At 39.4% G+C, this 16,101-nt stretch overlaps 1 protein-coding gene across 1 annotated transcript; it reads right to left on the bottom strand.

The window, feature by feature from the left end:
• Positions 1–719: 719 nt before the first annotated feature.
• LOC110949057 (circularly permutated Ras protein 1-like) lies at positions 720–10,441 on the bottom strand. The gene is made up of 18 exons (XM_022190895.2): positions 10,234–10,441; positions 10,005–10,139; positions 9,838–9,918; positions 9,655–9,728; positions 9,238–9,423; positions 9,100–9,141; positions 8,791–8,880; positions 8,480–8,631; positions 7,275–7,356; positions 6,775–6,905; positions 6,453–6,537; positions 6,251–6,357; positions 5,978–6,090; positions 3,618–3,735; positions 3,006–3,146; positions 1,185–1,278; positions 1,066–1,092; positions 720–962 (listed from the first exon to the last, which is right to left on the bottom strand). The coding sequence occupies exons 1-18, from the start codon at positions 10,439–10,441 to the stop codon at positions 873–875; spliced, it is 1,956 nt and encodes a 651-aa protein (XP_022046587.2). The 3' UTR covers positions 720–872.
• Positions 10,442–16,101: the final 5,660 nt, after the last annotated feature.

Below are 16,101 nucleotides of genomic sequence, written 5' to 3' on the forward strand. Positions count from 1 at the left end.
TGTGCCTGCTCAGCATCACTGGACGTATTCCGGCTAAAGCCTGATCTGTGCATGTTCTGCTTTTCTGGAACATGCCGACATTGAAAACGGGTCCATACTAATGCTCCACAGACATCTGCTCAGAGTTACATATTTGTGTTATGAGGGTTGCCCAGAGAAACACGTGCAATTATAATTTGGCTTCTGTCTCCGGCATGATTATTATGGTACTTGCTCAGTCATACTTTGTCGAATCTCCACTGCCTACTACCTTAGCAACTTTTAAATATTGACAGTCAGCTTTTTTTTTCTTCTTTGCATCATTCTGATATAGATGTGAACTTAAAGTCACTGCAATTTTACTGGTGCATCTACGGAACACCAAGCAGTGCACATATTCTATCTGTATAAAGAATGTGTATAAATCGAGCTGCTTTTGTTTAATTTTCCTCCTGCATGTGCCAAAAGTTACATTTTGCGCACACACTAAACATACTTTCATGGTTGATCTGCATTTCTTTTTTAAGTTTGTTGTGAGACATATTTTGCTGACACTAGAAGATCTGGGTGTTCACCACATGATGGTGTTTCTGAATCAAGTTTTTCCTGTATCTTTGGTTAGTGCATAAATACAAACTCGCAAATACACACCTGTACTATTTACTGTATATTTTTTCAGCAGTTTTCATACGTAATGCTAAAAATGACAAAAAAAAAAGAGTCTAAATCTCAGAAAAGAGTTGTGCAATTTACTTTTATATAATATTTACATTGTGAAATATTTCAGTGACATTAATTCAACCAGATAATCAGGGCCTAACTGCATCATTAAGCATCGACATTTATGACTTGAGCTGCTTCCAGTGAGGTGAAAGGCGGAGGGAGACTGTTGGCTAGAGTTTCTGTTTATTCTTCAGTGAGATGGATTTTCTATTGCTGTGCTTCATGTTGTAGAGCAGCGCTGCACCAGCATCTGTTAGAGACTGGTGGGAGGGGGAAGAACGGACAAATTAAGAGAAGTTCAGCAAAAATGGGCAGAACAATAAGTACCCTTGTAAGAAGCAATCAGAAATTGGCCTGGATTACCTGTGAGTCTGAAATGACGGATTTTCTCTGGAAAAAAACAAAAGAATCAAGCGTTTAAATGTGGTGATTTTACAGTAATGAGAGGCACTGAATGTAATAAAAACACCCAAAATGCTTACCCTTGTGAAGTTATGTATGTTGTTGTATATCGGCTCCATGGTTTTTACCCAGTCTTGGTATATTTGTTTGTCCTCGGCACTGCGATTACGCTCTCTGCAAACAGACAGACACTTTGTATAATTTACTGCCCCTCAAGCCTTACGAATTTAAAATGAATAACAGATGCAAACAGCATGTATTCAGACACACTGATTGAATTAATCACAAAGGATTAAAAAAAAAATCATAATACCATTCAACAAACCAAAAAAAATAAACTGGAAAATCACACTATATGGGAACGTCTTACAAACTTTGAATTACACAATAATGTTCACCAGTCTGAGATAAAATCATTCTTAAAATTATTTAAAATTTAGACTTTTTTGACACTATGTGATGGCAAAAATCATTTTAGTTTTTATTTTACCATCAAATTTACTGGACCATTTCTTGTGTGTTTCAGTTTTAGTGTTGAGGTTGTAACTCAAAAAAGTAATGTATTTCACATTACTGGAGACAGTTTCAAAAAGTAAAGCATTTCTTTACTTATTTATACATCCTGTCTGAAGTAATTTATTATATTAACAATTTTTATTACTTTTGCTAGATGCATTGTCACATAACTGGGCATTAGAGATACGCTGAAGTCAATTGGAAGAGGGTTGTTTGGTCTGATAAGACCAAAATTGAGCTTTATGTCTATCAAACTAGATCCTATGTCTAGCCGACAGCAAACACTGCACAGCATAACTAACACACCATTCCCATTGTGAAGCATGGTGGTGGCAGCATCATAATGTGGGAATGTTTCTCAGCAGTGGACCATGAAAGGCTTGTAACGGTAGAAGGGAAATGATTACAGTGAAGTTTTGGGAAACACTTGAGGACATGCTGATGCAGTCTGAAAGAGAACTGCAACTTGGGAGAAGATTTGTTTTCCAACAAGACAATGATCTGAAGCATGTAGCCAAAGCTACATAGAAATTGTTTAAAGACAACAAGGTGAATGTTCTGGAGTGTCAGAGTCCAGATCTCAATCCAACTGAGAATTTGTTGCTTGATTTGAAAAAAAGTTGTTTTCTCACAATCCGTGTGAGTGAAGCTTTAGCAGTTTTGTAAAACATAAAGAACAGGGTAAAAAATTGCAGTGTCCAGATGTGCAAGATTGAATGAGAAACAACACAGACTTGATACTGTAATTTCAACCAAAGGTGCATCTCTTAAGCACTGATTTGAAGGAGTTGAATCCTTATGTAGTGGGATTTTAATTCACACGTGAACTTGTTTTATGGCACTTATCCATGATGTTTTCTCCTAAATACGGCCTTGCTTATGTTTTATCTATTCTCGAATGTAAATCCTTTTGGATAAAAGCATCTGCTAAATGAAATTGTACAATTGTAATTATTTAACTTTCCTTTGAGAAATCTGTTTGACACAAAAAAATGCTCATTTATTGTTATTTTTTGTCAAAAAAAATTGATGACTCAATGTTAAAAAGCAGTTAAAGGGAGTAAATTCCAACGGGGCTGAATACTTTTTATAGGCACTGTACACAACATATTTCCTTTAAGGTATTATCACAAAGCCGACAACAAAGTTGGCGATAACTCGTCCAGTTTATGAGTAGCAATGATTACTGCTTTAATGTGATGTAATGTGATTACAATGATGCATTACATCCAACACTGGTCCGTCTCCTTGTCTTTTGCCTGTGTTGAATGAAATGTGTAGAATAAGCCTTCATTAAATCCTTTTGTCAGACTTCAGCATGAAGTGTTCTCATTTTACATGTTGGCTAATGCTGCCGCCAGTCAGACGTCCCCACTGTTACTCACATTGCTCTCTCAACAAGCTTCCTCTGCAGCTCTCCTTCCTCTCTGGCGTCGAGAAAGCGGCCTCTGATTGCCAGAGCGGCGCTGGCCTGTGACGAGTTGAGCTGAATGATGGCCACAGACAGAGAGGACAGGACTGTCGAGCTGAGAAGGAGTTTCACACGGTGATCACGAGAGTGTTTCTCAACATTCACAGCATCAGCCTCGCCATTATATTACTTTGCAAACACACGCAGGCATGACCTTCATTCAGTGTATGAAGCAGGCAGACTGAGCTGAGTGCTTCATTTACTGTGTAACTAAATGTTAGAATGGATGAGAAATTATGTACACAGGAGCCCTAATTTCTGCATGAAAGCTCCGGTCTCTCGGCAACAGTCAGTCTCCTTGGATTTTCAAAAGCACTTTGCCCAAAGGTTCGCTGAGACTGGCATAAAATAACACATCTAATCAATTGTTATCCTGAGGGTGAGAACGCCTCGTTGATTAAAGATGTCAGAAGATAATGGCTTGTTTAGGCTTATGAGAAGGCCACAGGCATGCAAATAGATCTTTGTGTTACGAGAAAATTCAAAAATAAATGAAGCATTGTGATTATGGAAGCAGCATCATCACCTGTCATCAGTAACATCTCGGTCTGCGGTTAACACTCTGAGCATCCTCTGTCCGTTCCTCCTTCTGTACCTGATCTGCAGCTGGATGGACACACGGCTGCCAGAAGTTGGTGCTGGCACTAAAAACAACACACACAAAACACCACTGAAACACAGAATTCAGAACGAAACAGGAAGAGTTTAAGGTTTCTAAAGCAACACTGCCTGGGGTGCTCAATAGATTTAGTTGTATAGCTAAAATTCTGCTAATATACTGTGGTGGGGAAGTGATTTAAACACCGCTCTGGCCTGAACCAGAAGTCAGTGGTCAGACTGGCTCCAATGAACCACCTCTCACCCATCTGATGCTCACAATACGTAGCTCCCCTCAGGCAATCGTTCAGTAATTCCAAGTTCAGGTTGAACTACTACTGGATATATTTATTTCTATTGAATCCAGATGTGAAATGCAACTTGGCAACACTGGTAGACTAACTGAATGGATTTCTTTTACTTTACTAATGTGTTCTAGCACAGGGCTTTCATCAGGCAAGGCAAGTCTTTTTGTATAGAACATTTTAACAAAAAAAAAGCAATTCAAAGTGATTTACATCAAACATAAAAGGCATCAAGAAAAAGTTTTAAAGGAAAATAAACCCTATCTAAGAAGACATTTTTACACAATTTAAAGAGTTGAACAGAGAGTAAAATATAAAATTAAACAGGAAAGTGAAAGTTACAGTAAAGTGTTCAATGAATGAAGAGGAAAACAAAAGCTTTTAGCCTTGATTTCAAAGCACTGAGAGTTGCAGCAGACCTGCAGTTATCTGGGAGTTTGTTCCAGACATGTGCTGCATAAAAATGGAAAACTGCCTTTCTGTTTTGTTTAGACCTTGGAGACAGAAAGTAGACCCGTCCCAGATGACCTGAGAGGTCTCGATAGTTCATAACACAGCAGCAGAACTGAAATGTATTTTGACTCTAAAAAGTTCAGTACTTCATAAAACAACAGCAGCATTTTAAAATCAAGATGGGATGTCACTGTAAAGACATAAGCAGCAGCATTTGAAATGAGCTTCAGCTGTCTGATTTTTTTAGAGACCTACGAAGACACTGTAACAGCAGTCGGGCTGACTGAAGTAAAATGGATGAGCATGTTTTTTAAGTGAGGGATCTGAATCCATGATCACACCAAGATTTCTGGCTCGGTTTGTAGTTAACATTCCAGATTGAAGCTTTTAATTGTTCTTCCTTACCTCCAAAAACATTACTTCCATTTCATCTTTGTTTAATTGAGGAAAATTCTGGCATGGCTAATTACTGAAGTGCTCTATGCAACGACTGTTTGCTTGTATGGGATTATAGCACCCTGGTGAGATTGTTATATAAATGTGTTGTTTGAATTGTTATGGCAACACATTTAGCTATTTTCCAATATCTGAGCTAGTGGGAGCGTGTCAATGTTGAACAGAAGAGGGCCCCATACTGGAGCCTTGGGGATCTCTGAAGTTGTTTTTGTCCAATCAGATCGTTACCTATAAACACAACATAGTTCCTGTCTTTGAAGTAGAACTCAGAATAGTTCAGTACTGAAAGTTCCACCCAAATCTCCAGTTTGTCTCATATCATGTCATAGTAACACTAAATTATTCTGTCAGCATGGTTAAAAAATGTGCAAAGCAATTTCTACATAAAGGCTGAATCCTAATCAGTTTTCCAATGAGATCTGGACATATGGCCAACCAACTGTAACACAGTGTTTAAGTAATGGAAAATGCTTTTGTGCTATGGTCAGGGAATCACCAAGATCATTTGGATTAATCCTCTTGGGAATGTGCGTGTCTGTGCAAACCTTTCTCTTTATTCATCCAATAGTTGCTGAGATATTTGTATCTGGATTAAACTAGTGGACCATGCAACTAACCAGCATCACTGTTTCTAAGGTGAATGGAAGCTGCTGTGTTTTTCAGCAACAGACTGGTAATATTTCTTTCTTTCTCGGAAGTTTCTGCAGCAGTCCATTTGTTGTTTAAATCACAGATTGTAGTGTGACTTGTATTCAGACATATTCTTGTCTTGAAAGTGGCAAAACATGAAGTTCTATTGTGTTGTAGCAGCTTCTGGACAGGGTCTATTTTATTCTTCCTTGATTCGTTGTTGTTTTCAAAGACTCCTTTCACAATATTGCTGTCTCTCTTGCAGTGATCTAAGATTGGCATTTAAGGTTTGCTTGGTTGTCAACAACAAAAATCGTCACATCTTGCAGTGTTGTAAGACCTGGCAGGACACAACATTCCCGAGAAATGCAGCACAACTGCAACTGAGACTGGGAAGACAAATGAGCCACTACTATCACTCTACACTCCAGGTTTTTCTTCTCACCTTCTGAGTTCTGTTCATTTGCTCCAAACTGGAGGGTGAGCTCTGTAACTGGGTTCACATTCCCCACCTCTCTGGTGCCTTTGTGTCCCGCCTCCCTCTCTCCTATCATTCGCCTGCAGCAAAGGAGAACATGAGTCAGTGCTGTGGGCCTTATTATTGATGTCATTTTAAGTGCTTTAAATCCTTTCATCTGTCAAGAATCTCTTGAGGCCACTCCATGTAGCAAATACTAGTATTGTGGGTGTGAATTGTAATATATAATGCAGATCTTACAGTGATTTGGGCAGCAGTAGGGCTACAGTACAGTGTGTAGCTATGGTCCTGTTTTCAATAATCTGTTCAAACTCTGGGTGCAACCTGTTGGGACTGGAAATCACCACCTAGACATCAGTAGACGAGAGGAATTGGTAACATGAGCAATACAAGATTGGATGAGGGATTTACATGATTAAGAAAAAAAACAACTGTTTCTTACTTTCCCACCCGTTCGATCAGCGAGTCTTCCCAGCTCATCCAGCCTGCAGTCTGTTCCTTCTATGGACAGCACAGACACTGTCACACTAATGAAAGAAGGATATTTTCAGAATGACCTTCATTACAGCACAGTCCATCTGCACCTTTCACTGAACTCTTAATGCCACTGTATCGCTTTTGTCACTTAAGCAGCACTGCTTCAAATATGCAAATCGCTATATTTTTAAGTTTATTCACTGTCTGTTTAGCTATATAATGTATAACCTAACTTTTTATAAAATCTCGCTCTTATATTGAAGGCAGATTTGGACATACATACTGACCCCCAATTAGCAGCATATTCCCCCAGCTCCTGGTAGAAGATGGTGGATGACAGGAGGGTGCGAGCGTCATTATCCTCCACTTCTAGATTTCCCAACTCTGTGTTGGCCTTCCCATCTGTACAGATAATTACCTTAAAGATCAGCAGGGGAAGCAAATCAGGATTGTATTGTTTAGAAAAAGCTCTGATATGGGTGTGCTGTAAATTTTTATAACCATTATATTCAGTTCATGCAGGAAAATGATTTTGAAATAGTCTTATAACCTTGCTAACTAGGGCTGCCCTGGGAGACAGTAGGTTAAAGTGGTTTGATTCCAGCTGAGGACCTTTGTTGCATATCACAACCTCCCTCTCCTTTTGTTTAGTGCCAGCATTTAATGCTGTGTGCTATTCATCAGAGGGCAAACATTGAAATGCCTAAAATCCCAAAGAAGGTCCATCAGCTTAGTAGGTATTTGAAAAAGGCATGCTGGGTCCACACAAGTTTCATGCAAAGCTTACCTTTGAGCCTGGCTCTCTGGAGGCTGTTGCAATTGCGAGGAGAGCAGTTGGACCCAGAGCTGTGGTTCCACTTGCAGATAATCTTCAACAAAAGAAGGAACCAGAATATATATATCCATAAATACATGGAATTTAATGAATATGATAAACTGAGTTTGGCCATGTAGTTCATGTGTGTTTTGTGGAATTGGAGAAGGCCTACGAATATGTACCCTAGTAGGGGTAACTGTTCTCTAAACCATCTGGTTCTTGTACAGCCAAAGTGAGAACTGGCACAAAGTGAAACACAGGCGGTCACGAGGCCTCAACACGTGGAGTTGTGCTTTTTCAGGGCTGCCCCTTGTCTGAGATCCTGCTTGCGATATCAGTGGACAGGATCTTAAGGTGCAGACTGTGTGAGGAGGGTGTCTGATTCGAAACGTCACAGTTACATCTCTACTTTTTGCAGATGATGTGGTTCTGTTGAATGAAGAGGTTGAGAGTCAGGACCTCTAAGTCTGAGGCAATGGTTCTTTACCCCAATCTGGTGGATTGCTCCTCTGGGTTTGGTGTGAGTTGCTTCCTGAATCAAGCAAGTTTTTAGTAGTTTTGTAATCTTGTTCACGTGTGACAGGAAAATGGAACGTGAGATGGATAGATGGATTGGTGCAGCATTATTAGCGAACCAGATGTTGTACCAGAGAACCGTGGAGAAGAGGGAGCTGAGCTGGTAAGTAAAGTTCTTCATTTAGCAGTTCGTCTTTGTTCCAAGCCTCACTTATGGTCATCAACTCTGGGTAGTGACCAAGGAATGAGATTGGAGACTCAGGAGGTCAAAATAAGTCCTGTCAGAAGGGTGGATGGGCTCAGCTGTGGAGACACTGTGAGAAGCTTGGAATAGAGTTTCTGCTCCTTCACTCTGAAAAGAGCCAGCTGAGGTGGTATCTGCTAAGTATACCTCTTGGATGCCTTCCTTTAGAGGTTTTTTATAGCCATGTCAAACTGATGGCAGGGTAGACCCAGAACTTTCTGATGAGATTACATATTTCATCCAACCTGGGAACACCTTGGGATCCTCCAAGAGGAGCTGGAAAACACTGCTGAGAAGAAGGACGTCTGGAATTACCTGTTTAGCCTGCTGCCTAACCAGCCCGAACAGATGGCATAAAATGGAAGGATGTGACAAAAACAAGAAAGTGCACAAATAATTGCTGTTTTCTTCTTACCCCATGACTTGTCTGTATAAGTAGCTCTTGGTCCGTGAAAGTGGAAGCGGACGAGGGAAACTAGCTGCAGCGGCTTTCAGGTAGTTACTGTCCATCAACTCAGCGCCGCTCAGACACCGTGAGGAGACTTCCTCATTTCCATACATTGTCACCTGGAGATGCAAATATCCAGGCATGAAGAAAAGTAACATTTTTAACATAATGCAATCAAATAATACAATGAGGAGAACCAGGGAGAAATTGTGCATCTAAATCTAATGAACTGAAGAGTACAGATTTTTCAGATGAAGTCTCTACACTTGTTTATGTACCTGATGGTTGAAGGTGAAGATCCCCACTCTTGTGTCAGGTCGTTGCTCACTTAACCTCTGGACACTCTGTAGCACAGCTTCCTGGACAAACTGGTTTGGATACAATGATTTTTATCACCAGTGGTTGCTTCATAATATTTTTCTACAGCTGTCATTGTTGTAATGCATGTACACTAGCAAGAAGTTTCTAGATTTTCAATTGTTTATTTTCCAAATATTAATTTTGCATTTAATGGACTCCAACTGGACTGTAATATATTACGACTCATTTTCAACCCTCCAAACATGAAAACTAGAGAAAACAATCACCTGGAGACGGGATTTGTGAACAACATTATCTCCGTCTGTCACCTTGGAACAGAAGAGACACAACAGGTTGTATTTATGAATACCAGCTGTCACAACCAGTCTCATGATGTCAAGAATGAAGTGTCATTTATGTTGTACCTGGGAGGTGATGCTCATGGAGCCTGAGATGTCAATGCAGAAGAGCAGCAGAGCATCACCTCTGCACATTTGCTTTTCACTAGGGTTGAGGAAAAAGAGGCCCTCCTGGTAACCATTTGGGGAACTCTGTGATGTACTGAGGGAGCTGCTCAAATCCGAGGACTGACAGAAGTAACACTCATTAACCTGCAGTACGGCAAAAGGAGAGAGTCCACTCAATCAGTCAAACCAATACAATCATCTGTTGTTTCATTATCTTATCATCAATGCTGCTTATGCTTGACTGCCTCTTGACGTTTGTCATGTTACGTATTTCCCATTAGTGATAACGAAGAGATTTATAGGTGTAATTTACATTTTTGAGATCAATGATACGAATTTATCAGTGACAGGAAAAGTTCGATATGAAGCAATTACCACATTGTCGTAGCATGTGTCCAGCACAGAGCCACACTGGGAGCAGGAGGTGGGTTCCCCTTGTATGTGTTGCACTGAAAAAACACAAGCATCATCATCACTGTGAGCTAATAAGATGGAAAATTGAACTAGACAACTGGTAGTGAAGCTATAAAGTTATAGTGGTGATAAAAGTTTACTCACTTCTTTCCTCTGAGAGTAATTTTCCTAAGCTGACGAGGACCACATTAGGATTTCCAGGCAGAGGCCCCTTATCTTCAGCTCCTGAGTTGTGGAAATTAAGTGGATTCACTATAAGCATTTGTATTAAATCAGTATTTTCTTTAATAGCCTGTCGTTATTGTCTTTACCAGTAGGTGATGGGGCAAATGGTGGAGCTGAAGAAGATTTCTGTGAGGAGGAAGGAGAAGATGTTGATGAAGGTATCAGTACCAGGTACTCTGGCAGTGAGCTCATAAATGAAGGTCTTGGAGGAAGAGCTGGAGCTAAAGACGGGAGAAGAAGACACTGATGTGATCTTTAACCTGCACAAAAAATGCAGATCAACACTGAAAATGGGCAAACAACGCTGTCTTTTACCTGAAATTGGCAAAGTGTCGATATCAACTGGCAGCTTCACCTCTCCCCCAGTGCCTTCTGGTATATTGTAGGAGTAGTTTGGGTTGTAGGCTTCAGCATTTAAATCAACCTCATCTTTTGGCAGGTCGTAGGTAAACGTCTGACGGTTGGTGTTGTGGGCGAGTGGCTGGTGATGAGAAGGGGACTGGATGTTTCCTGCAGGTCTCATATGTGGTGGAAGAAGAGCTGGGTAAGGATGGAGGGGAGAGAGAGATTAAAGAGTAATTAAAAATGACCATTTATCGACTGAACCGCGAGTCAGTTACATCACGACATATCTGTACGTGTCAAACTAAAACCTTAGAGTAAATTATGAGAAAACGCACTTTTTCTCTTGATTGTCTAGATTGGTTTTGGTGCCTTATTGACCTTAATAAGCAGATCAGGTATCAGCCTAAAGTCACTGAATCATGTTTAACACAGGTTCTTCATCAGTGTCATTGGCACCACTGGCCTCTTGTTGTTACAGATTTCAAATGTGTGAAAAGCAAGCCCTGGATTAAAATCAGTATCTGGAGAGAAGCTGTTGAAATGGTGCCTCCTTAACATCTTCCTGTATAGCTTTACTCCCGGTGCTTCAGCCTCCAGTCCAAAGTCATGCATGTTAGGTCATTCTGTGAATCTAAATCTGGCTGTAGGTGTCATATTTTATGGTTGTCTGTTTCTATCTCCCAGCTCAGTGACTGACTTTTGACCTGATCAGGGTGTGCGTAGCCTTTGGCCTCATATCAGCTCAGAAAGGCTCTTAACTCCCAACAACCCTCTGGATACACAGGTATCGCTAATGAATGTCAAGTTCTGTGATTTCTTCTTCCACTGAGGATGTCTCAAACATGCACAAAGAAGACCAAAAACACTTGAGTGATTTGCTACTGTAATAATTTTTGGATGTTTGCCTGAACTGATCCTTGAACGAATTCCAAACATCTCCCAGACTTGGCTTGAGTAATCTGCTTTATGTATTTTTAAGTCAAACAATGTGCATAAATGTTTAGTTATTTACCTCATAATTTTCCTAAACACTCTGTTTGTGTAGGTTTTTACATTGAAATAATGTCAGCACAAGATTTTAAGGATCTTGGTAGAATCTTTGATGATAAATTTGACCTTACAGGTGTAAAAGGGAACGTGAAGGTCACTGTTTTGGGATAAATCAGGGTTCAGAAAGTGATAGAACAGTGCTTGTTCCCTCTTTATTTCCACTGCTGCCCTTTCTCCCTGAGCAAGGCCAAAACCCCAGACATCTCCTATGGAGCTGCTCAGTGGATGTCAGTGGCCTGTGGACGTACCGGGCAGCTTCCAGGTGTGAAGGTTTATAACTGTGTGAGCTGTTTCTGAAAAATGCCTCTCATTAGATAAATGTTTTTTTAGTGGCTACATTAACCCCAGTAGTTTTTTTTCTCTGCATTCAGGCACCCTCACTGCAGTATGACATGCTTGAAACAGCACAGAAGCTAAGATTGTTGCACCATATTTTTGCAGTAGCAGTGTGACATTCACTGTACCTGTTTTTCGAGAAGACGGCGTTTTCTGAGGAGTTGCACTGACAGAAGAAGCTGCCCCCAGTTTATTGTGAAATTCTGCATTTTCGTAAAAGGGAGTGGACTTCACGACCTTCTTCACGTCCCTGCTCTTCTCCAGCTGTTCGATGATCTTAGGAGAAGACGGCATGGCCTTTGATGATTTAGTAGAATTTGTTGGGGGAGGAGGAGGAGGATTGCTTGGACGGATGCGGTTAACAGGAGGAAGCAGAGCTGAAAAGCATGAAAAATAAACATGAATATACATGGGCCGTTAATTTCCGAACGATTTGTAGCATGAAAAATGTGAGCACAGACAAAACAACTGGTGCAGCGATGACCTTCATGCGGTGAAGAAAATATGACTCAGGTGGCAGATGGCTTTTACTGAGTAAAGCAAAGTATCTGAAAGGAATGCCTCCTCTAAGACAGACAGGAGAGGTTGTTTATGTCACTGATTACATAATACATAATGGTACTTAACCAACCAGTCACCCAGACTGAAAGGAAAAATCCACCTACAGACACTTTTACATAGTTATATATCATCAATCTTTGATATTCAAAGCAAATAAGTCGCTATTTTGTGATTACGTTTTGGAAAATACTTCTTTAATCTTTCTCTCAACTTTAACTTCATTTAATGACTTCCTACATTTCCCAGAATTTCTTTTGACATCCTCCAGAGAATGCAGAAAGCCAGGAGGTGACAGACACAGCAGAGAGGAACAGCTTTGTGCCTCTTTGAAGGATTTCTTCAAACTGGTGAGTCATCAAAGGAGCTATTTGAATCTGCGACTGACTCTAAAATCTGATGTTTCCTGTTTTTGTTATGGATGGCTGAAATACTTTCTTTTGTCAGACTATACTAAAGCTGCAAAGTATCTGTCTGTCTGGTTCGTGAGCCATGAAATTGAGGAAAATACAACTCAACAGCAAAGTGGACACAGAAATCTGGCATCTGTCTTTTTAATATGAATATTAGTGTTAATGCTTTACAGTTTTTTTTAATGTAGCGTGGGAGTGTTTGAATGAAATCACACCTGAGCGTTTAATGATGTTGGCATTGGATCGTTGGCTGTCCTTCGGACTTGGCGGTGGTGGTGGAACATAAACAAACCCACAAGCAAACTCCATTGTGACTCTACCTGTCAGTCCTAGAAAAGATATGATTTAACAGAATATGGCAATCAATAATATTTAAAAGAGGATACATGGACTTAACAAAGCAATCACAGTCCAACTACCTATGTGAATTAAGTCCATATTTTGTTTTAAATATACTGACAACCTATGAGCAAGCACTCCAGAAGAATAGAAGAAATCCAATCACAGCAATACAGCAAATCTGAATAATTCTTTTTGTACTTACACATGCAGCGTCCTCTGAATGTTCACCGTACAGTATCACACAGTCATAAACATGAAGCCTTCTAGGTCTAAGAAACACTTTGACGATTGTTTAAAGTCCTGTCATTCATTAGTTATGTCTCAGACATCTCATCCAACAGGTTCCTTTCCTCGTAAGTCCTCTTTCTTGCATGGTGTGTACACAAAGCTGTGAGGTTGGGCGGTTAGTCAGATATTTATCACATATTGCTTAACTCTAGTTAAACATTCCACGAAGGCAAACGAAATGGGTGGATGATGTAGAGCTGAGCTGAGAAACAAGGCAGTAAAATGTCAAAGGTTAAGATGATTAACTGTAATAAAATCCCTTCAAAATAAAGAAATTCTTTCACATCTTGCCAATGAAATATATGCAGAGTGCCTGAAAAATGATTCACCCCACTTTGATGTTTTCCTTTTTATGTCTTTTTTTAACATTAATTCACAATCAATATAAGTTGACTTTTTAAATTAAAAAATATAAGAGATAAAGATTTTGTCATGTCAAAACGAAAACTGACTTTTTTGTTTATTTGTTTACAAAGTAATGACAATTCATTAAAAAAATCTGAAATTAAAGCATTTACACCATTTAAAAAGACTGACTTGGCCACTACATAACATTCACATGTATGTGGAGATTTGGCTGTATATTTCAGGTTAAAATGGAGTTGGAAAACAAATCCTCTCCCAAATCACAATTCTCTAGCAGACTGCATCAGGTTTTCCTCGAGGATTTCGCTATACTTTGCCGAATTAATTTTACCCTCTACCTTTGCAAGTTGTCCAGGACCTGCTGCCGGGAAGCATTCAAACATTATGATGCTGCCACCACCATGCTATGTTTTTTCTATTTTAAAAGTCTTTGTGTAATTTGCTTTGTAATACTTTCTGATTTACTGTATTCTGATTTTTTAATTCATTTTGTTGTATACCGCCTCTTGACCAGATCGTTATTGTAAATGAGTTGTCAACTTACTTACTTGGTAAAATAAAGGTCCAATAAAATAAATAAATGCTTCACGGTGGGGATGATGTGTTCATGCACTCAGGTGATCTGTATTTCACTAACTGTGTGACTTCTAGCTCAGAACTGGCTGAATCTGTGTTGACTTGCTGGAGTCGCATTAAATAGGGTGAGTACTTTAATTTATTACTATCAATTATTTGACTTTACTTTGTAAAAATATGTTTTTTTTGACACAAAAGTCTCATTTGTGTTTCTGTCAAAAACTCAAATTAAATTGACTGTGGTTCAATGTTAAAAGGAGTGATGCATTAATTTTCGACCAAGATCTTATATTGAGAATGGGAGAGTTGAACCGCTGCGCAAAGACTTCTCCAGCACATCCTAAAGATTCTCAATGGGGCTGAGGTCTGGACTCTGTGGAGACCAATCCATGTGTGAATGAATCCTGGCATCATCATGTCAGAATATGCCCATGCCATCAGGGAAGAAAAACTCCACTGATAGAAAGACCTGGTCATTCAGTATGTTCAGGTAGTCAGCTGACCTCATTCTTCGGGAACATAATGTTGCTGAACCTGACCAACAACAGATCATAACCCTAACCCCCACAGACTTGTAGGCACCAGACATGATGAGTGCATCATGACGTGTCTATCACTTTGGAACAGGGTAAATCTGGACTCATCAGACCACATGACCGACCACAATCGTTCTTCGAAGATGATGGTTCTCCACTATCCTTCAGGTTTTATTAATGCATTGGACAGTTGTTAACCTAATTTTAGTAGTTTCAGAAATCCCCTTAGTTGTTTTCTTTGCTTGATGCAGGCCGATAATTTGACCCTTCTGAAACAGATTAACATCCTTTCCATGACCACAGGATATGTCTTCCAACATGGTTGTTTAAGAAATGAGAAACTCCTCACTCTATCAGCTAGGGTTAAATAAGTTGTTGCCCTCTGAAATGTATTCATCAGTGCAGTAGTTATTCACTGGAAGGTTCTGACCTGTATGCTTAGTTAAATCCGGGTGGCGATTTCTTTTTTGGACCGACAGTGTATTTTGGTGGCATGTGCCCCAACCATTATTATACTGGGTCATCCCAACAATTAAAATGTATTTCAGAATTATGGCACAATTCATTGTGTTTTCAACATTTTTTTTTTTGCTTGTTTGTTTATTTTTGTACTTTGTGAATCATCACCTGTGGGCAAAGAAGAGTGCTTGGACCAGAATTTTAATTTGCATCTGAAGTACTTTTACAAAAAAAAGTTCACTTACGTAGTTAGTGATGTTCAAAAACAAACAAAAAATCCAAATCTGATTCTGTAAATATATACAGCTTGGTGATCAATATGGTCTAATAATTATTTCCCAAGCTCTATGTGCACAGGAGGTGTCATCTTTCCCCATCACTCTTGACCCAGTAGTAAATGGGATTACAACTGATTGCAAAACGGTGGTTACATCACAAAATCCCACTCACATGTACGTACATTTCTTTTTCTCCAATTTAAGGTGAACATAGAGAAGATTTTACTCTTCAACAGATGAATGTGAAAACAGTCTATCAAAATCTGCTCATAACATCATCCTGCAGAGTAAAAGTCAAACATACAAATGATCAAACAAGGAGGAAAAGGCATTTCTGGACTGAGGAGTACCTTAACCCTCCTGTCGTCTTCACGTCTTCATTTGCGGGCACCAAAAAATATTGTTTCCTTTGAAAAAAATCCAAAAATTCAGCAAAAAAAACCCCCAAAATCCCCAGATTTCTGAAAATGTGCAAAACTTTCAGGAAGAAAATTCCAATAATTACTTACAAATTTCCCTTAAAAGTTTTATTTTAAAAAAATACTACAAATTTGGCAAGAAAATTCTTGAAAATATATATTTTTTTAAAAATCCTAAAAATCCTCCAAAACAAATCCTAAAAATATCTAAAGTGAT

Source organism: Acanthochromis polyacanthus, chromosome 19 (genome assembly GCF_021347895.1).
Source record: "Acanthochromis polyacanthus isolate Apoly-LR-REF ecotype Palm Island chromosome 19, KAUST_Apoly_ChrSc, whole genome shotgun sequence".
NCBI lineage: Eukaryota > Metazoa > Chordata > Actinopteri > Pomacentridae > Acanthochromis > Acanthochromis polyacanthus.